Source organism: Pristis pectinata, chromosome 5, assembly GCF_009764475.1.
Source record: "Pristis pectinata isolate sPriPec2 chromosome 5, sPriPec2.1.pri, whole genome shotgun sequence".
In the NCBI taxonomy this organism is placed as follows: domain Eukaryota; kingdom Metazoa; phylum Chordata; class Chondrichthyes; order Rhinopristiformes; family Pristidae; genus Pristis; species Pristis pectinata.
In genome coordinates this window covers 114,721,662-114,743,543 of record NC_067409.1, presented here as the reverse complement: position 1 = coordinate 114,743,543, position 21,882 = coordinate 114,721,662, and the positions used below count along the sequence as shown (strand labels likewise).

General features: G+C 43.1%; 1 protein-coding gene across 1 annotated transcript; it reads right to left on the bottom strand.

Moving 5' to 3' along the window:
- Positions 1-2,054: 2,054 nt before the first annotated feature.
- On the bottom strand, positions 2,055-13,876 carry LOC127570816 (sterile alpha motif domain-containing protein 9-like). Its single transcript, XM_052016665.1, has 2 exons — positions 13,713-13,876; positions 2,055-10,048 (listed from the first exon to the last, which is right to left on the bottom strand). The coding sequence occupies exon 2, from the start codon at positions 10,032-10,034 to the stop codon at positions 5,121-5,123; it is 4,914 nt and encodes a 1,637-aa protein (XP_051872625.1). The 5' UTR covers positions 10,035-10,048; positions 13,713-13,876; the 3' UTR covers positions 2,055-5,120.
- Between the last annotated feature and the right edge of the window lie 8,006 nt (positions 13,877-21,882).

Here is a 21,882-nt window from a genome sequence, read left to right as displayed (position 1 = left end):
AAAACTTGTCTTGCATACAGGTCAATTCGTTACACAGCGCAGTTACATTGGGTTAGCAGAAAGTGCATTGATGTAGTACAGGTAAAAACAATAACAGTACAGAGTAAAGTGTCACAGCTACAGAGAAAGTGCAGTGCAATAAGGTGCAAGGTCACAACAAGGTAGATCGTGAGGTCATAGTCCATCTCATTGTATAAGGGAACTGTTCAATAGTCTTATCACAGTGGGGTAGAAGCTGTCCTTAAGTCTGGTGGTACGTGCCCTCAGGCTCCTGTATCTTCTACCCGATGGAAGAGGAGAGAAGAGAGAATGTCCCGGGTGGGTGGGGTCTTTGATTATTCTAGCTCCTTCACCAAGACAACTTGTTATTCAAGTCATTACTTCTTTTGGGATCACATAATTGATTTAGGATTAAACTCAGTTCAAAACATCAATGATTACTACTTTAAAATTCAACCATATTTCCCTATTAAATAAATGATATTACGATAATACAAAGGGAACTAAATAGCAAGTGCGTTGGAAGATTTCAGAGCAGAACTTTCTTTTCATAAGCTATGTTGATGTTCCTATCTCCAACCGAGGGGATTTGAAAGGCTGAGATTTTAAAGATTTCTGTTCAAGAATTTTAGGAGTTACAGAAATCCTTTATTGTGCTTTATGCCAATTAACTCTTTCAACCTGTAATGACTTGACAATGACTAGTATTGGTAAGAGTGATTGTGGTTTATTCAGAGCAATCAAGGCCTGAAACATTGCATTGTCTAAGCGGAGCATGTATTACATTGACTCATATTGCCTGGGTAGAGCCATAATCTCCATGGGATTGTCCCACAATATCCACACCACTGATGCCTTGGTATAGTCAGTACATTGCGAGTCGTATTCCAAAAATCCACTTTATCCCTCTCTCTCTCTCTTTCCTCTGGCTGCATTGTTGGATGATCCCATGTCCTTGACAGAATGCTCTATACCTTACCTCCTCAAGGCACCTTTTATGTTTTCCTTAAACTGCAAGGTTTGTAAAACAGTGCTCGATTTAATCAGATTTACCACAATCTCCCATGTCCAATCACAGTGACGTTCCATGCTAATCCACCCACCCACAGGCAAATCCTGGACCTTAAATCCGATGTTTTCCTCATCGTCATTAGTTCATTCCAAAGGGAGGGCTGACTGATGGTTGGGCCATAGGCCATTAGCTCTCTTGCTGCTGCTTGGTTTATCCTGGGTTGGAGCGTCTGACACACCACTCCCAGTTTGCTGTCAGACACTGATGGCCATTATACCTCTCCGTGACCCTGTTGAATTCCCAACTGCAACAAACTTCTGTTATGTATTTTTTTATCAATGGTTTGATAAACAATGGGTGGGTTGATTTGTGTTACCTCATCCACATGAGAAAATAAATGCAATGACATTCATACAAGGTCTTGTAGTACAGTGTCCCCCCCTGCATTCCCTCACCCCCTTCACCACCCACACATCCCTGCCCCTGCCACTCCACTCCACCCCCACAAGTCCCAGACTGCCAGAGGCCATGTTCCTCCCCAGAGTTTCACTTGTCCACCAGCTCAGTGAGGGATCAGCTCACCAGCCTGCCCCCTTCTCACCTAAAGGAAGGCAAGAGTCAGCAATACCAGCAGGACCAACCAGATGGGTCAAAGAGTCCAGATCCTTATCTCCCACTGACTAAAGTCCCCTTGGGTCTCTTGGATAGGATTTGGCTTCATCCTGCTGAGGTCTTGCTAATACTGCTGTTTGTAGTTTGATTAGGGCAAAGCCAATGGTTTAGGTAATTCCATCCTACTTCCCAGCTTTCTATCAAGGTCGAGGTTGGAAATACCAGTCTACATCAGAAAAGTAGATAACATTGGTCATTATTCCAAACTTGGCAAGGTAAGTTCTTAAGCATAAAGCAACAAATAATTCAAAAGCAGTGGTGACATCTCAAGATGTTCACACCAGTAATAATGCTGAATTCCAAAATGTTTGATTTAAAGTGAGAAACTGACTGCTTTTCCAATGACTACACAGTCTTTTAAGGTTAAGATTTCTTTATTAGTCACATGTACATCGAAACACATAGTGAAATACATCTTTTGCGCTGAGTGCTCTGGTGGCAGCCCGCAAGTGTCGCCACGCTTCCAGTGCCAACGTAGCATGCCCACAACTTCCTAACCCCTACGTCTTTGGAATGTGGGAGGAAACCGGAGCATCCAGAGGAAACCCACACAGACACATGGGGAGAACGTACAAACTCCTTACAGACAGCGATGGGAATTGAACTCGGGTCGCTGGCGCTGCAATCGCATCATGCTAACCGCTACACCACCGTGCCTGCCTACTCTGGGATCCTCTATCCATGGGATCATCCCAAGAAACATACGTTTAGAATTTATATTTCTGCAGAGAGTTTCTTACATCATTAAAGCACATACAGTAATTCAACCATCTCCTATAAAAACTGCTTAATCTTAAAAAAGGTGTTAGAAGGTACATTCTGGTTACTTTATGTAACAAAAGCACAAAAGGAAAAACACCACCTTCTCAAAGAATGCATTTTACATAAAAAAAGATTGTATACATTCCAGTAAGTTTTATAAGTTTGTTTAAAATAGAATAAGTATGCATTAATCATTAGGAACAGAGGCAGATAGTATAGTCTCAGTGCAAAAATAACTGATTTTGCACAAGCTTATTTAAATATAAGTGCCTACTCAGTGTGTACCAGCTTTGTGGTGGCAGAATTAAGGCAGCAGAAGCATCTAAATGGTAACCAGCACTCGACAGGAAGATTCCTTACGGTGGAAGACGGGGCGTTGGGACGAGTCTGCCCATGACAACAGGGAAGGTGGGCTGGGAGGTCCAACTCAGGCCCATATGAGTCCTTCGTACAGTTGCAATTATTCGACATGATTGTGCACTGGGAGCCATGTCCAGCCATTTAAGTCACGTTAACAGTGGTCCCTAATTTGACAATTTGAAGAGCCCGTCCTCTATGGCAGTTGACAACATACTGGGATTCTGAGTGCCATGTAGATGTTACTGGCCTTGAAGCTTCAGGCATTGGATACCTGAAGTATACCTTCCACTGGCAGTACTTTCAGTAAAAGGCAACTCTGATCAGGGAAATCCCACTGAAGTAGACAATTATTTCCCCGGTATTTTGCAAAAAGCTGAATAATATGGAATCGAGAAAAAAACTACAAGTGCTGAAAATACAGGCTCATGTTTTAGAACATAGAACACTACAGCACAGTACAGGCCCTTTGGCCCACAATGTTGTGCCAATATTTTATCCTGCTCTAAGATCTATCTAACCCTTCCCTCCCACATAGCCCTCCATTTTTCTGTCATTCATGTGCCTATCTAAGAGTCTCTTAAACATATCTGCCCCCACCGCCTCTGCCGGCACTGCATTCCACACACCCACCACTCTCTGTGTAAAAAACATACCTCTGACATCCCCCTTATACCTTCCTCCAATCACCTTAAAATTATGTCCCCTCGTGTTAGCCATTGTTGCCCTGGGAACAAGTCTCTGACTGTCTACTCGATCTATGCCTCTTATCATCTTGTACACCTCTATCAAGTCACCTCTCATCCTCCTTCTCTCCAAAGAGAAAAGCCCTAGCTCACTCAACCTATCCTCATAAGACATGCTCTCCAATCCAGGCAGCATCCTGGTAAATCTCCTCTGCACCCTCTCTAAAGCATCCTTCCTATAGTGAGGTGACCAGAACTGAACACAATACTCCAAGTGTGGTCTAACCAGAGTTCTCTCGAGCTGCAACATTACCTCACGGCTCTTGAACTCAATACCATGACTAATGAAGCCCAACACACCATGCGCCTTCTTAACAACCCTATCGACCTGCGTGGCAACCTTGAGGGATCTATGAATGTGGATCCCAAGATCCCTCTGTTCCTCCACACTTCTAAGAGTCCTGCCATTAACCTTATATTCTGCCTTCAAATTCGATCTTCCAAAGTGTATCACTTTTGGATTGGGCTCTGCATCAGATGAAGTTGTGAGAAAGAGATCCACACACATTTGTAAAATGCTTTTTCTCTTTGAAAGCTGAAGTGATCTGCAGAGGAAGGGATGCTGAGCGATCAACATCTTTCATTGTATTCTGCATCTTCTGACTCCTAACTCAGTGCAAATTTAAATCCTGTTTAGCCATACTGCTTTTTAGCGCCCATAAAATGACTGATGTTCTGGTGACCTCCGATCTCAAGATCTCAAAAGTGATCTGACTGACTGGAGCCAGCCATGCCAGATGAAGCCTTGAGGTGAAGGTTCGGACAGCTTCTGCCAAGACATATTATAAGATCATCAATGTCGGAGAGCAGCAGGTGGTGCTGAATATTCAAAGTCACATCCTTCTTAACCATCCAAAATACAGTGACCTCATGAACGCCGACTAGATTGGGCGTTCTGGTGGAACCCAATGTTGACTGCGGGGCTCAGGCTAGGACCTCCGACTACATGCACAAAGTACATACGATGAAATAAAGCAACTTCTTTTGGACCATTGTTTACGAAATCTGAACTAGGCATCAGTGAGCAGGTTAGTGGTAAATGGCTGCTAGATACCACTGTTGGTGACACCCTCCATCACTTTGGTGTTGATTGACAGGAGCCTGAGAGGCGAGGGTGGTAATTAACCAGACTGTATTTGTCCTGCTTTTTGCAAACAGGATATTCTTGGGTCATTTCCACATCTCGGGGCTGATGCCAGTGTTGTAACTTTGCTGCAACCAGAAGTGCAGCCAGTTCTGGACTGCAGATCTTCAGCACTACAGACGGGATGTTGACCAGTACCGTGGCCTTTGCTATATCCAGTGCTCTCAGATGTTTCATGATCACAGTGAATCAAAGTGGATGAAGGATGGTTTCTGGGACGGCTACTCCAACAGGACCTCGCAAACCCATGACCTGCAGCAGCAAGAACAAGGGCAGCAAGGCACCTGGGGACACCACCACCTACAGGTTCTCTTTCACATCATGCACTTCCCTGATTTAGAAACATACCTAATATTTTAACAGTCAGACAGAAAATTATGTACAAGGCTGTGTATCAATGGTAACCTACAGTCTATATCTGTAACTCTTAATATGCAGTCTCAATATCGTATGCTATTGGTCCATCCATAGAGAATCCCAAATAGAAGGATACATTCTCAATGCTTAGACCACTTCTCAGCTTGCCCAAATATACAGGCCTCACAGGAATTTTGACGCTGCCAAACTCTATGTGCACCTTGTTATCCTCCCCTGTTCTACCATTCATGAGAACGAGAAGGTTTTTGACTTCATTTTCCTTCCAGATTTCTCCAGATTGCCATAAGGAATTGAGATGTGGCACCTTGGCGAAAAATTGATCAATTTTTGCTTTGTGAACAAATCTCTTCAAACCTTCTCCTTTGCAGAGATAGAAATGTGCGACAGGATGCTTGGATTGACTCATTCGCCCGTACCGCCCTCTGAATGACTGCCGGATTGCTGTCATGCATTTCAGAAGAAATTTGACATCTTCATCGTTTTTATTTTCTTTTGTTGGCCAGAATAACAGGGAACCCAAGAAATATGGTTCAACAAAACCACAATTGAACCCCACATCTTGCAGCACTTCCTTCAAAAGCTCTCTAAGTTTAGCATAAGATTCAATTTTCTTGGAGTTTGGTTTAACACAGCTAAGCACAATGTTGGCCAAGATAAAATTTTGTTTCTGCTTTGCTAATTTGCTCGTTATTGAATTCTGGAGGATAAATTTGTACTTCATGACAATTTCTTCCATTCTGTCCCGAGTTTCATAATTATTCGTAAGGAACTCAAGCAAACCGGCAAAACGGTCTGCTCTGTGAAGCTCTAAGAACTTCCTGTGTTCTTCCAACTCCAGTGGTAGGCTGAGCCTTGGATTCCTCTTCCTTGCTGAGAAGGCTTCCATCTGTGATTCATAAAATACTCTGCAGTATTTATGAAAACAATCTGAAACCTTTTTGCGAATCTTAAATTCAGCTGCTTCTCTCTCACTGTTTTTTGTTTTGAAATAGACAAAATAGTCTTCAAAAAAGTCAAAAACTGCCTTCATAGATGTTTTAATACTAATTAGGTATCGGTTATATTCGACAAGTATTGAACACAGTTCTTCATCAGCATTGTTGGTCTTTTCAATATGCTGAAGATTCATGTTACCTGAAAGGAAACACATTAATTGCTTTTTATTTATTTCATTCTCCCCACTGAAGAAAGGTATCATTTTGATAATACCTATAACATACAGAGCAACTTCAATCTCTCCCAAATAACCAGAGGTATTGTAAACATCAGATTTTGATCTGGTCCTCGGTTCAGCTCTATCTTCTTTCTTTTCTGTCAGTTGCTGTGATTCTCTGAAAGCTTCTGAAGCAGATTGTGCAAGATCCAGGAACTCCTTCATTTGACTAGGAGTCACCATAGTTTGTTTGTCAGCTTCAACTGATTCCATCCTGTACTTTAACTTGCTTTTAAAAACTTGGCCCAGTGTATCTCTTATGTAGGAATTGTCTTTTGCTTGCTCTTTAGCCTTTAAAGCCCATTTGAGTGCTGAATCAAAATCCTTTTTAATTAGATAGAAATGTCTTGCCAAGGCCTGTGAAATGAAAGGATTTTGGTCAAACTTGTTTGATGCTTCAGTCAAAACATTTATGACCTGATCACTTCCTTCTTCCTTCTGTATTGCTTCAATTAAAGGAGAGAACAGAGTATCTGCTTCATCTCCATGTTCCCTTCGCTGTCTGGTGATCAACATACTGTATGTGTCTTGTAGGACCTTTTCTCGTCCAATGCCACGCTGGAGAAAGATGTCTTTAGTGAGAAACGTAAAGGCAATCGTACTCTTGGGAAGGTTGTAAGAATACTTCAATTCGTCTAAGCAGCCACTTGCAATCAATGGGTGGATAATCCGAATGCCTTGGTACCTTCCATACTCTGCCACTTCCGTGCGGATAAGTAGTGTAGAGTAAGGGCCTATCACATCTTCAAACTTTTCAGGACCCCAAAATGTGGTTTTCACTTGTCCTGATCCCAAGAATTCTTCACACTTTGAAACTGATATGGAAGAATCTTTAACATACGAGTTCAGCAAAGCCAAGAATGAGATCAGCTGTGCCTGCTTGCTTGCAATATCCAAATCCTTCAATAAATTATGGACTAAATTTTCAATGTACTTTTTATCAAAATTACTCTTCATGAACATGAAAGAGTAGAAATTTTCAGGTTTTGTATGTTGCTCTTCAATTTCCTCAAGTTTTAACTTGAATAAACGCTGCTCATCAACAGTCAAATTATGTTCTAGGGCAATACTCTCCAACACGGTCATTTTTGAGATTTTGACTGGATTCTGTGATCGCATGCAGTTTAAAATGATTACCAATGGCATCTCAAATCGGAGTCCTTTCTCTGCAGCAGCAGTTTGAATTGAGCTCTGTAATATGTGCACATTTTCTAATTCTTCAAAGTCATCCACCAAAAGTAATACAGGTAAGTAATCAGAGTTACAGGAAGCTCCATAGGTAACAAGATCAATGACTTGTCTTCCAATTTCTAAGAAATCTTCCTTACTGTTCCTCAATACAGCACATCGAAACTTTTTTCTTGAATCCCACAAAACATGCATGGCCAAAGTTGTCCCGCCACAGCCTGGATGATGAAATAAACTGATAATCTTCACACACATTGCAGAAGGTGATTTTGCATTAATTAGGTCAACAAGAGGGGCATAGCCTTTTCGTTTGATAAAGGGAACTTTTGTAGAAAAGTAAAAATTCCACCATGTTGCTTTACCACCTCTGTAAAACTGTTCTTCCCTGGATTTTTGAAATTCCTTAAATTGACTTTGATCATTTTCAATTTCAGTGCCCTCACATTCATTTTCACACAGGACTTCAAGTGCAGACATGAGTTCCTCATCTTTCTTCTTAAGAACAACAGACGCTAAAGATGCTGAGGGTAAGAATCGCCTTGTGGACCGAGTGACTGATTTTAACTTCAGAACAGTATCATTGACTTCCTCAAGGCTTAAGGCAGAAACACATCTCTCTGTAACTTCCCGTGAATCACATCTGCACTGCATAAGGTCCTTCCAGCGCAAGAATGTCTGCTCACTTTCACAGATGCACATTATGTCTTCTGACCCTTTCAGCTCCTGGTAAAATGAACAGAATGTTTCAAGAAAGGGATCTCTTTGATCATCTACTTTTGACAGTAGCAAAAACAGTACCAGAAATTTCCCTTTCGGCATGATATCTGATCGGCACAGAAATGAAACCAGTTTCCTGACGTCTGCAGCTCGGTTTTTATACCACTGTTTGGGTGTTAGTGGCTTATATTCCTGATCTTCTAGATCCGATCTTCCATTACAAAATATCCAGCTTGCTTGTTTGTACAATTTAAGTTTTTCAATGTTTTCACAAATTGATGCATCAATATCCTGGAAATGACTTGGGAAGTGAAGATTTGCAGTTCTCTCTTTACGATATGAATTACATACACCACTGCTTACAGACTCAGGATCGAACTCTAGCACACAAAACCAATTAATTTCTCTTAGAAACTCTAAATGTTGAGTTTGATTCTGCTGCGATTTATTGGTCACCAATATGTACCATTGGTAATAGGATGTGTCAATCATTTCTGAACCACCAGTAATCATCCTAATCAGCTTGTAGCCCTCTTGATTTTTTGTCGGCCTTTGTGGTTTCATCTCAGCATTTCTTCGCTTCTCTACCAAGCCTACTAATGTCTCAGTGAGAAATCTTCTGTGCTCTGCCTCTTTCTCTGTGATGTTTTTATTTCCCAGAATATCTCTGGAGCTGCTTCCATCACGTATGAACAAGTGCTTCTCCTTACTCCTCATCCATCTTTTGTCAGTTTTAGTCAGCATGTGAATATAATACAACTTAGAGTCACAAGTCTTGGAGTTTGGTACAATGTCAACTTCAATTACAAACCTTTTTAATGAAGTTTGATCTGGGTTCAAAACCTCCACAAATCGGGGTGGTCTAATGCAAAATTTTGCATCTGCAACATCCTTCTGATCAAAGTAAGTAACAAAACTGTTGTAAAGACAATCAACATATTTTTCAGTGCTCTCCACAGGCACACCTATAACCTCACCATGTTCATATCCACCTTTGGTGTCTCCTACCCCAAAATGGATCGTCCCATTTGTTCTGGTATTCATACATGCAGCTGAGAATCTAAAGACGTCATTGGTAAATTTCTTCATCATATCTTCCATCACGTCTGCCTTTGGTTCACCCTCAGGCACTTGAAAAAGCTTAAACTCATGCACTGGGTCTAGTAGATTGGAGGGTCCTGCTTCAGGAGGAAGGATGTAGTTCTGTATATACCTTGAACCTACGTGACCTTGGTCAAATGGATATGGCTCACATCTTGGTTTTGAGGCATTTTCTTTCAACTGTTGTTTGTAATTTCTTGCTCCTGATTCCGTGGCAGGCTGTGACTTTGCAACAGGATCAATCCTCTCTTGCGAACATTCCTGTCCTTTGGTCCCACCTTCCTCGGATTTTGTGGGGCTTGAGTTAGGTCGTGCCACTTCATCTACAGGAGAGCTGTTGGATCCCACTCTTCTGTTTGTCTTGTGTTCTTGTGGTGAGGGTTTCATAGTTAGATCCAAGGAAACTGATTTATTGTTCTGGCCCTCTGTGCCAATAACATCAGGCGCTTTGCCACCTGAAGCATTTGCCTCTGCACAAAGGGATCTGTCCATTGTTGTTTGCTTTGTGGATCTCTTTGAACATTTGATAAATTCATCACGTCTATGTATTATCACAGCAGCCGGTCCAGCCTTTATTTCCATTTCACTTATGTCTGCTTTTGTAAGTTGCATCAATATCATTCCATTGACATCTTCATTGTACAGTATCTCACCATATTTCTGATCAAGTTTCAGTTGATCAACCACCCAGGATTTCACATGCTCTTTGGTCCACTCAGTTAAGTTATTGGGTAAGTTGCTCATCTTTGGTTCTTCACCTTTAATGGAATTACAATTTGTCAGATTATTTTTGTCAAATATTTTAAACTTTATAAGAACATAAGACATAGAACATAGAACACTACAGCACAGTACAGGCCCTTTGGCCCACGATGTTGTGCCGACATTTTATCCTGCTCTAAGATCTATCTAACTCTTCCCTCCCTCCACATAGCCCCCCATTTCTCTATCATTCATGTGTCTATCTAAGAGTCTCTTAAATGTCCCTAATGTATCTGCCCCCACAACCTCTGCCGGCAGTGTGTTGCACGCACCCACCACTCTGTGTAAAAAAACTTACCTCTGACATCCCCCTTATACCTTCCTCCAATCACCTTAAAATTACGCCCCCTCGTGTTAGCCATTTTCACCCTGGGAAAAAGTCTCTGACTATCCACTCGATCTATGCCTCTTATCATCTTGTACACCTCTATCAAGTCACCTCTCATCCTCCTTCTCTCCAAAGAGAAAAGCCCCAGCTCACTCAACCTATCCTCATAAGACATGCTCTCCAATCCAGGAAGCATTCTGGTAAATCTCCTCTGCACCCTCTCTAAAGCTTGTGCATCCTTCCCATAATGAGGCGACCAGAAATGAACACAATACTCCAAGTGTGGTCTAACCAGAGTTCTATAGAGCTGCAACATCACCTCGCGGCTCTTGAGCTCAGTATTCCAACTAATGGAGCAGAATTAGGCCATTCGGCCCATTGAGTCTGATTTATCACTCCATTGGTATGGCTGATTTATTTTTCCCTCTCAACACCATTCTCCTGCCCTCTCCCCGTAACCTTTGACGCCCTTACTAATCAAGAACCTATTGCATTTGCCTTCCTTACTACTGACTCAACCTGCAAGTTAACCTTTAGGGAATCCTGCACTAGGACTCCCAAGTCCCTTTGCACCTGTGATGTCTGAATTCGCTCCCCGTTTAGAAAATAGTCTACGCCTTTATTCTTTCTACCAAAGTGCATGACCATACACTTCCCTACGCTATATTCCATCTACCATTTCTTTGGCCATTTTCCCAACCTGTCCAAGTCCTTCTGCAGACTCCCTGCTTCCTCAACACTACCTGCCCCTCCACCTATCTTTGTATCATCCACAGACTTGGCCACAAAGCCATTGATTCCATCACCCAGATCATTAACATACAACATAAAAAGTAGCGGACCCAACACCGACCCCTGCGGAACACCACTAGTCAAGCAGAAAAGGCTCCCTTTATTCCCACTCTTTGCCTTCTGCCAGTCAGCCAATCTTCTATCCATGCTGGTACCTTTCCTGAAATACCATGGGCTCCTATCTTGTTTAGCAGCCTCATGTGCGGCACCTTGTCAAAGGCCTTCTGAAAATCCAAGTAAACAACATCCAGTGACTCTCCTTTGTCTATCCTGCCTGTTACTTCCTCAAAGAATTCCAACAGATTTGTCAGGCAAGATCTCCCCTTAAGGAAACCATGCTGACTTCAGCCTATTTTATCATGTGCTTCCAAGTACCCTGAAACCTCATCCTTAATAATGGACTCTGACATCTTACCAACCACTGAAGTCAGGCTAACTGGCCTGTAATTTCCTGCCTTTTGCCTCCCTCCCTTCTTGAAGAGTTCTTATGCAGCAGCTCTGCCACTTTTCATTGAGACAGATCTTCTGTCGCCCTGAGATTGCTGTCCACCTGCCCTGGATCACAGTGTTTGTTTCCTCTCAGAGTTGGGCTCCCAATACCTCAACACAGTGGCGTGCGCCGCAGAAGATGCCTCAGCACAGGCGGTCGGCTAGTCGGCTGCACTCACAGAACAGCTCACAGAGCTGGTGAGGCCCTGCCCCAGGCTTTCCAGCTGTCAAACAAGTCACTGCTTCTGAGTGTTTGTGAATACATTGATGTTAACAATCATTCTATAATGCTTGAGTGCTGGAAAAAATTTACAATAATATTAGATACATGAAGTCTAGTAATTCTAAAACACAAGTTTTAATACAATTAAAGACACTTAAACTCACTTAATCTAATAAACCTCTTTACGCACCTTTTCCACAGCAGCTGATTTTGCTCATTTATTTGAATGGAAACCTTTAGTAGCAGAAACATAGAAAGCAGGGGGAGAGGGGCAGCCCCTTGAACCTGCTCTACCATTCAATACATTCAATGTTGATCATCTATACTCCTGTTCCCTCCCTGTACCCCTTGATGATTTTTGCACCTAGACATTTATCTAACTCCTTCTTAAATATATTTTCAGCATTCCCTGGCAGCAAATTCCACAGGTTCACCATCCCTCTGAAGAAAATTCTCTTCAGCTTGAGTCTGAAAGTTCTTGCCTTGTAACCTGGGACTCTTCCTGTGTCAAACCATTCCCAGTATGGGCGCAGTGTTGGCTTTTTGAAGGCCCTGCCTAAACCTCCTGATTGACAGCCAACACGTACCTGCCCACAGCTTTGTCAACTGTTAATGCAACATGGAATATTTAATAGCTTTTAAGTGTCTCTGACATTCAGGGAAATCTAATACTATCATAATTGAAATAATTTTTAAGAATTGAAGATTAAATATTTATTTCAAAAATAAAACACCTAAAATTAATCAAAATGTTAAACTGAACCAAACTAATTAGAACATAGAACATTATAGCACAGAACAGGCCCTTCGGCCCAGTGTTGTGCCCACATAGCTAATCCCTCCTACCTACAGAATGCCCATATATCCTTCTATTTTCCTCTCATTCATGTGCCCATCCAAGCCCCTCTTAAAAGCCCCCAATGAATTTGCCTTCACCACCCTATCAAGCAACACATTCCAGGCATCCACCACTCTCTAAGTAAAAAGCGTAGCCCTCGCGTCTGTTCTGAACCTACCCCCTTAACCTTCTGAACCTTAAATGCATGCCCTCTGGTATTGGATTGCTCAATAATGGGAAAAAGATTTTGCTGTCCACCCTGTCTATGCCCCTGATAATTTTATACACTTCCAACAGATCACCCCTCAGCCTCTGCCGCTCCAGAGAAAATGTAACTTACCATTCCCTTTGCTTAAATCTGAAGCTTCATATCCTAGCTGAAATAAATCAGGAGGGTCTCAGATCTTATGCCTGTCCTAAACTGACAGTGGATCCAAGGGCCAACTCCCCAGCATAAATCCCGGGGAACTCCCAGCCTCGCCACATCCCAGACACACATAATCACCGGCTGCTCTGAACAGAACTGCAGGCTTGAGCCAACAAGTCCCAGCCCAGGACATTAACATGACAACTGGGTAAAGAAACCATCGAACATATTCAGCTGGGAACTGAAAGCAAAATACAGCACATGCTGGAAATCTGAAATAAAAACAGAAAAGCCTCATCTAATGGAAGTCATCAACCTGTTTCTCTCTCCACTGCCCGACCTGTCGGGTATCTCCAGTCCCTTTTGTTTTTATTGCAGCGGACACACCCAGGTCCCGCACAGTCCCCACCTCTCCCACACTCGGGACACAAGCAACAGCAACATTCAACCACTTTATCCCCATCCTGCCAAGCCAATGCTTCTCTTCCAATAACAACTCCATTTGTCGCGCCCAAAACTCTCCCATTATTTTGGTGAGTTTTGTTTACAAAGGAATTGATATTTAAAGACACTTGGATTTAAAGAAAAGATCTCTGCTGTACAAATGAAGCGCTGGAACCGACCTGGGTTTGCCAGTCCCCTGCACCGTCCGGTGTCCGAAGTCCACCCCAGCCCAAGGAGCAGACATGAGCTGGGACGGGGAAGGAATCCTCTGCAGGGGACTGCGGAACACGGCTCTCTCTGCACTGCCTCCGTCTGCGGAAGTGCTGGAAGATTTCAGTTTCGATTCTGCCTCGCATTTTGTTCTTCTCAGTTGTATATTTGGTTTGGTCATTTACGTCAGGGGCTTTAACACACGGAAGTACTTCGCCGGGACATAGGTTAGGTGACGGGGTGCAAGGTGTTCCTGTGAAGTTTACCCTTCACGTCGTGAGGATCGGTTGGAATCAAGTTGTTGGAATCTGCCCGAAGATTATTGTAAGGCATTTCACAGTTTATAATCAATCCAATGGGCTCAATGGGTAAATACTAGTCTCCACACTTCCTCATTCCATCACACCAGTGGGACAGACCGCACCTTTAGGTGGTACCTTTGGTACCTGGTTCAAACAAGACTTCACTGCTGTGCTTTGTTAGGGTCACTGTGGGCTGGGCACCCAGCTGTCTGAGAATGCCTAACCTTTGGATCCAACTTTATAGCTTCCTTGGATCTCATAGGCTTCTACTTTTTGGACCAGGTTAGCACAAAGATCCTAGTCCAAAACTTGCTGCAATCCGGGGACTCCATCAAAGTCACCACCACCATTGTAACTTCCCCCCTTGCTTCTCTGAACAACCTTATCATTTCTTCAAAGAACTTCAGCAATTTAGTCAGGCGTGACCTGCCTCTCCTGTTGACCCCGATTAATCGCCGCCATTCTCACTTATAGAACCATAGAACCGTAGAACCATACAGCACAAAACAGGCCCTTCGGCCCACCATGTTGTGCCGTCCATCAGACCACCCTCACACTACCTAACCCCTTCCTCCCGCATATCCCTCTATCTCACATTCCTCCATATGCCTATCCAACAAGCTCTTGAACCTGTTCAATGTATCTGCCTCCACCACCACCCCAGGCAGTGCATTCCATGCACCAACCACTCTCTGGGTGAAAAACCTCCCTCTGACATCTCCCCTGAACCTCCCACCCATAACCTTAAAGCCATGCCCTCTCGTCTTGAGCATTGGTGCCCTGGGAAGGAGACGCTGACTGTCTACTCTATCTATTCCTCTCAATATTTTATATACCTCTATCATGTCTCCTCTCATCCTCCTCCTTTCCAGTGAATAAAACCCTAGCATCTTAAGCCTCTCCTCATATTCAATACTCTCCAATCCAGGCAGCATCCTGGTAAATCTCCTATGCACCCTCTCCAATGCCTCCACATCCTTCTGGTTGATTTTGTCCCTGAAAACAGATTCCAATAATCTGTCCATCAGGGGAGTTAACCCATGGCCTGTGGTTATTTGGTACCTCCTTTCTTTCATTTTACAGGGTGGCAGATGGTAGCAGCCCTCGCGTGCTTCAGTACTACTCCTGCAGACACAGCAGATTGAAAGTTTGTTGTCAGAAGCTCCCTCATTTCCTCTCTTGCTTCTTTTAATAACCTGGATTTTATTTCTTCTGGGCCTGGTGACTGACTTATACAACAATGATAAAGCACTGAGTACATCCTCTTGGACTCTATGCAATTCAATAGTCCAAATGTTCTCCTTAACTACAACATGGCATCATCCCCCTGTTTTGTGAAGCCACACTGGAGCCATTTAGAATTATATTCATATCCTTTACCTCCACACATTACCCATTTGCTCCCATTATGCTCTACATTTTCCACCTTGAGTACACCTTTATGTACTTACAAAATATCTTCGTATTTTCTTTAATTTTACTTGCTATTTGTTTCAACCCTCTCTTTGTTTTCCCAGTTTCCCTGTTAATTTCACTCCTGTGTGTTCCATGCTCTGTCAGGCAGTGTGCTGCAGTAAACTCCCGGCATCAGGCACCTTCCCTTGTCCATCGATCCTTCCTTCAATGTACCTTTTCATTCAGAGAGCCCGAGATTTGCTGATCCCAGATTAGGTTTTTTTCTTTTTGAGGACATTTTTACTGGGAAACACTTGAATCTCCTTCTTAAAAGCCTTCCGTTCCTCCAAGACTGATTTACCTTCAAGTGTTTACTTCCAGTATCACCCTCCCCTTCTTCTCTTAGTTCTGTAAAATTGGCCCGACCCTGGTTTAGAACGCTTATTCCTATTGTATTTCAGTCCTTTTCCATAACCAGGCTAAACCTAAGTGAATTATGATCACTATTACAAAAATGTTATCCTACTGATACTTCAAGGCCCCTCCTGTCTACTTCCAGTGCCACAGAGAAAGCACTGATGAGTATCAACTTTTTGAGGTCCACCAAGCTAAGAATATCAGTCACTAAAAGTCCAGTTGTGAACTAAGAGATTAGGAGTGGTTAGAATGTGAAGCTTGGAACAGCAAGACATAGATAAATGAAGCTAGACAAATGTGTGACAGAGAGTTCTGTTGATTGGGTGAGGATGAAGTGTGTGGGTGGATGTTCACACTGATCATGTGTATCGGCATGGATTATTTAGACCAAATGCTTGTACCTATGCAGTGAATTACGTCTCATTATTGGTGATATGATATCTCAATGATGCAAACACAAACACAGAGGAATGATAGGTGTAACTAGCTGATTTAATATGAAAGCCTACATTAAAGGTGATGAGTGAATTCATAATTTTAACTCTGATTACCAATAGATAAGATATCTTTATTAGTCACATGTACATTGAAACACACAGTGAAATGCATCTTTTGTGTAAAGTATTCTGGGGCAGCCCGCAAGTGTCGCCACGCTTCCGGTGCCAACATAGCATGCCCACAACTTCCTAACCCATACGTCTTTGGAATGTGGGAGGAAACCGGGGCACCTGGAGGAAACCCACGCAGACACAGGGAGAAGGTACAAACTCCTTACAGACAGCGGTTGGAATTGAACCCGGGTCGCTGGTGCTGTAATAGCGTTACGCTAACCGCTAAACTACGGTGCCTGCCCTATAGGCATGGCTTTGTAACATCCATTAAGCTTTCTCCAACACTTTGATTATTGAACTCCAAGCAGATTTACCGGCAAATGGTTCGGAACATAGAACAGTACAGCACAGGAACAGGCCCTTCTGCCCACCGTGTCTGTGCCGACCATGATGCCAAATTAAACTAATCCCTCCTGCCTGCACGTGATCCATATCCCTCTGTTCCTCCATTCATGTGTCTATCTAAAGCCTCTTGAAGGCCACTATCGCATCTGCTTCCACCACCACCCCTGGCAGCCCGTTCCAGGCACCTGTTTCCTTCTGTTTCCATATATTTGTCCAAGTGCGCTTTTGTACTACTCCTGCATGGTTTCACCTCCATGACTTCAGCAGAAGAAGAGGCAGGCTACAGATCCCTCCCCTGAATGTAGCCATGTCCATCTCCTGTCTCATTGTGGAAGGGATCCAAATTAATATTAGTTAATCTTTTCTTTTTTTACTTTATCTACAGAGATTTTTACAGCCTGATTTTATGTCTTGTGCTAGATTACACGCATATTCTATTTCCCCTTTCTTCTTCTATATCTTAGTTCTCCTTCGCTGAATTCTGAAATTTCCCAACCCTCAGGCTTCTCTTCTTGGCAATGTTAAATCAGACTTTTCTTTTGATCTAATTTTATCTTTAATTTCCCTCATTAGCCATGATTGGACCACTTTTCTTGTTAGGGTTTTGTGCCTTAAAAGGGATGTATATTTATTGCACAAGCACAGTTAAATGCTGGAATCTGAAAGGTGCTCTCCGATGTGTGCTGCTCCTTCAAGCTATGAGAAAGTGGCACCAAACCAGCCAGCGTCCCATCCACGTGTACAGAATAATCTGACATTCCCCAACTAACATGGTGGATAATGGAATATGCTCATGAGAAACATTTCAGGACCCATCTAAAGTGATGTAAGTGGGCTGCCTTACCACAGTTGTAAAGACTGTATATATTTATTTAACTTAAAAGTTAAATGAGGGAGCATTTTAACAAGGGACATGTGAGAGATGTGGACATTAGATTTCCTTTATTTATCTGCCACTATGTCACTGCTGTATCCCCACTTCCCCCACAAGTATTACTGCTCCATGCACCCTTTGTGTTTCACCGTCAGCCTCTGTATTCCCTGTGTCACCTCTCTCTTCATCCCTTATATTGCTCGTCTCTGCTTCCCTGTGGCAGGACTTCTGCTTCTTCTGCAGTGCAGAAAAACGTTTATCTTTGTTGGCGTCAGAAATTCAGACAGTATTGTTTGGGGAGCCGGTTCAATTTACTAATTGCAGTTTCACTCCTCAGATCTGTCAAGTGCAGAAGCTTGGGACTGTCTCCACCACCAACCAGATGTTACTATGAGCTGACATTATATCACGCCCATAAACAAGTTCTTTGCTGTTCAACACACTATTGACAGTAAGATAATTTAAGGGCTACCTTCATTGATTCATTTCTAAACTTCTCTGCAATCCATAGTGGATAGTGATGTCATTAAATATTTTGTGGCAAGCATTCATATGTTAAATTTGCTGTGTGAAGTGGTGTTAGTGTTCAGCGGCTGCATCACCCCATTCATGCTGACATGCTGACTTTGCACGGTGCCTTGGACTTCTCATTTCTCAGGAGCTGCTGCCACCTCGCAAACATTTCATTGCATCAATAAAAGTGCAAGGTGTCTTCCTTCTACCCACTTTTTGCTTGGGTGTTTTTTCTGTAAGTGCCCACTGTATCAACTTTCAATGACCTTTTAAATGCGATTCAATACTTTGCACTCCCTTGTAAGAATTATTCATTTATATTTTTGTTTTCAGATTGTACTTTCCCTTTTATAATAAGTGTTTAAAAATGTTTATTTAAAATTAAAAAAACTTAATGAGGACTCTTGCCTCTCTGCAACCCTTTTGGTTAAGTCACTGGGTGCAGCTTCTCTTCACAGTTTGTGTTCCCTTTGATTAGATTTTCTCAGGAACGATTCCAACCAATGCTCAGGTGTCTTGTTGAAGTCATTGTGGATGGTAGGTATTCATTTGCCACTAGTTTTTAAGCCTCTGGAAACCTAGCAGCTAATAGAAATAGGAGCAGCTTGACAAGTAGGTAGCTGCCTTTGAGGGAGTAGTTCCTGAGGATCAGATGTGGTTCCTCAAGCAAACCTGCTGATAGTGTTCTCTCCTTACTGCTGTGACCAGGCTACCTACCTCCACCAAACCTGCACCTTCTCTCTCCCTTCCCACACTCTCACTGGTATGTTTAGAAACCTACCCTTGCCAACCACACCACACTCCCTGTCAATCATGCTCAGAAATATTCCATTTGGCAGACTCCATCTACCTGGCTTTGGACCAGCTGCCAATCTAGCTGTCTGCAAGTTGGAAGTGAAATAAAAATTGATGAGGTTTTGGCAATTCAACGGACCTCCAAGTTTCTGGTATTGATGGCTTCTCATGCATGTAACCAGCTTTCCTTGTCCTCTGCTCCTTTCCCATGGATATTGGGCTCACTATAGCGACCATCTGTTGAAGAGCAATTGAAAGACTCATGGTACAATGTCGGCTGCTTTTAGCCTGTGGCATAAATCACAGGATCGCTTGTCTGCCACCAGCAATGAGGTTCTGTAGCAGAAAATGTCATCTGGTCAACTTGAAGAAGTGAATACAGCTCTATTACTGTTTACCCGCTGAAAGAGAGGCTCCTAAAGAAGTTTTTATCATCTGCACACAGGCGTGTCTCAGGTTATAAGCTCTGATTGTCAAAGCCGACAAGTTGCTGTGCCGTTAGCTCTGAAACTCCCTCCCTAAACCTCTGTTGTCCATTTCAGTCTCTCCTTCCACTTGTTTAATAACTCGTGTTCCCAGGCTGGAGTCGACCCACGGGCTGCTGAAACTATCATCCAATCCTTTGGTATCTCGGACTTGGTTGTACCAGTGTTCCTCGGGTTGCCTTTTACCTGCTCCCACCCTCAATCCCCATCCTGCGTAAACTTAACATCGAAAATATGTTACCCATATCCGAGCTAACACCGGGCTCCACTGATGTATTTCCCAAATGCTTGCCACCTGGGCTCCTGGTCTGCCAGGATACAAAGTTAAAATTCACCTGTCTTTTCAGATCCTTCCACCATCTTGCTTCTCCAATGTCCGTAACCTGCTCCAGCCCCAAGAATGTAGGTGTTGGAAATCTGAAATAAAACAACATGAAACATTGGCAACACATGACACTGGCAAAGAAAAGCAATCAGATCTTAGCCTCTCTTGAATGACCACATTATTCACCCGATCAGAGAAATCCCCTTTGTTCCCCCACCTTCTCTGCTACCCAGACTAACTTGTTTCCCTCTTCAGTTCCAATGCAAAATGTTAACTGTTTCTCTTTCTACAGATGCTGCCTGACCTGCTGAGGTTTTGCAGCATTGTCAGTTTCTATTCCATCCCTAGAGCCCCCTGATATCTGCTCTCCTCCAGTTCTGACTTCTTGGTCATCCCTGAATCATTTTGCTTCACCTTTGGTGAACATGCCTTGAGCTGGGTAAGCCTACTGTTCTAGAACTCCCCTACTTAATGCCTCTGCTCCTAGAATCCCCTTAATGAATATGTTTCTATCCTCCCTGAAGAAAATTCTTAAAGCCTTCCTTACAGTTTTGGTCCCATCTGTGTATCTTCTTCCATGACTCAGTGTAAAAATTTATTTGATAATCATTCCTCAGGAACAATTCCAACCAACTGGGTGTTTTAAGACATTAAAGTTTCTTTCTAAATGGACATATGGCATCTGTCCAGTTTTACCTGCCTCTTTTCATCCACTTCTCTAAATACTTCAAACAGAGGAATATCCATGAATTCTTATCCCCAGAATTTGAATCATACATGAAATAAGTATTGGTGGAAAAATAAGTCACTGTGCACTCAGGAGTGGTGAGATTCATGAGTTGTGGTGCCAGACCACACATATAAAGATAAGGAAAATGATGATGAAACCTGTTATCTCTTCCCAGGAGCTGGAGCTCTGGTGCCTTTGTGTTGCACACCGTATTGTTGTTATTTCACTCAGGTGCAGGCTGGTTGTTTAACCTGGAGGAGATGCTTGGGTGCTTTGCTTCATTCAGATCCAGGAGGTGATGTCCACAGTTGGTGGGCATCTGTGCCTGTGCTAACCCTTGCTGAGATTTGCGTAGTTAGGGAGTGGAAGGAATCTGCTTCCCATTTCCCCATCTCATTTATAGAACCCTGGAATCACACCCATTTACAGCACAGGAAGTCATTCAGTCCATTGTGTCCACATCAGCCAAAGACAAGCTTTTCAGGATGATCCTATTTCCTAGCTCTCAATCCATGACCACGCTGGTTATGGGTCATCGTGAGCTCATTCAGCTTATAAATATGGATAAGTGTCTACTCCACCAAGGGTTTTAAACAGGATCCCATGTCATGGAACATAGAACATAGAACAGTACAGCACAGTACGGGCCCTTCAGCCCACGATGTTGTGCCGACCGATGTAAACCGACTCCATGATCAATCTAACCCTTCCCTCCTACACAGCCCATAACCCTCCATTCCTCTGACATCCTAAGAGTCTTTTAAATATCCCCATTGTATCAGCTCTACAACTAACCCCGGCAGTGCATTCCAGGCACCCACCACTCTCTGTAAAAAAACTACCTCTGACATCTCCCCTGAACTTTCCTCCACTCACCTTAAACGGATGACCTCCGGTACTGGCCATTGCCGCTCTGGGGAAAAGGTGCTGGCTGTCCACTCTATCTATGCCCCTCATAATCTTATATACCTCTGTTGTCACCTCTCAACCTCCATCGCTCCAAAGAGAAAAGCCCTAGCTCGGTCAACCTTTCCTCGTAGGACATGCTCTCCAATCCAGGCAGCACCCTAGTAAATCTCATCTGCACCCTCTCTAAAGCTTCCACGTCCCTTCTATAATGAGGCGACCAGAACTGAACACAATACTCCAAGTGTGGTCTAACCAGAGTTTTACAGAGCTGCAACATTACCTTGCAGTTCTTGAACTCAATACCCCGACTAATGAAGGCCAGCACACCATATGCCTTCTTAACAACCCTATCAACTTGTGCGGCAACTTTGAGGGATCTATGGACTTGGACCCCAAGATTCCTCTGTTCCTCCACACTGCTAAGAGTCTTGCCATTAA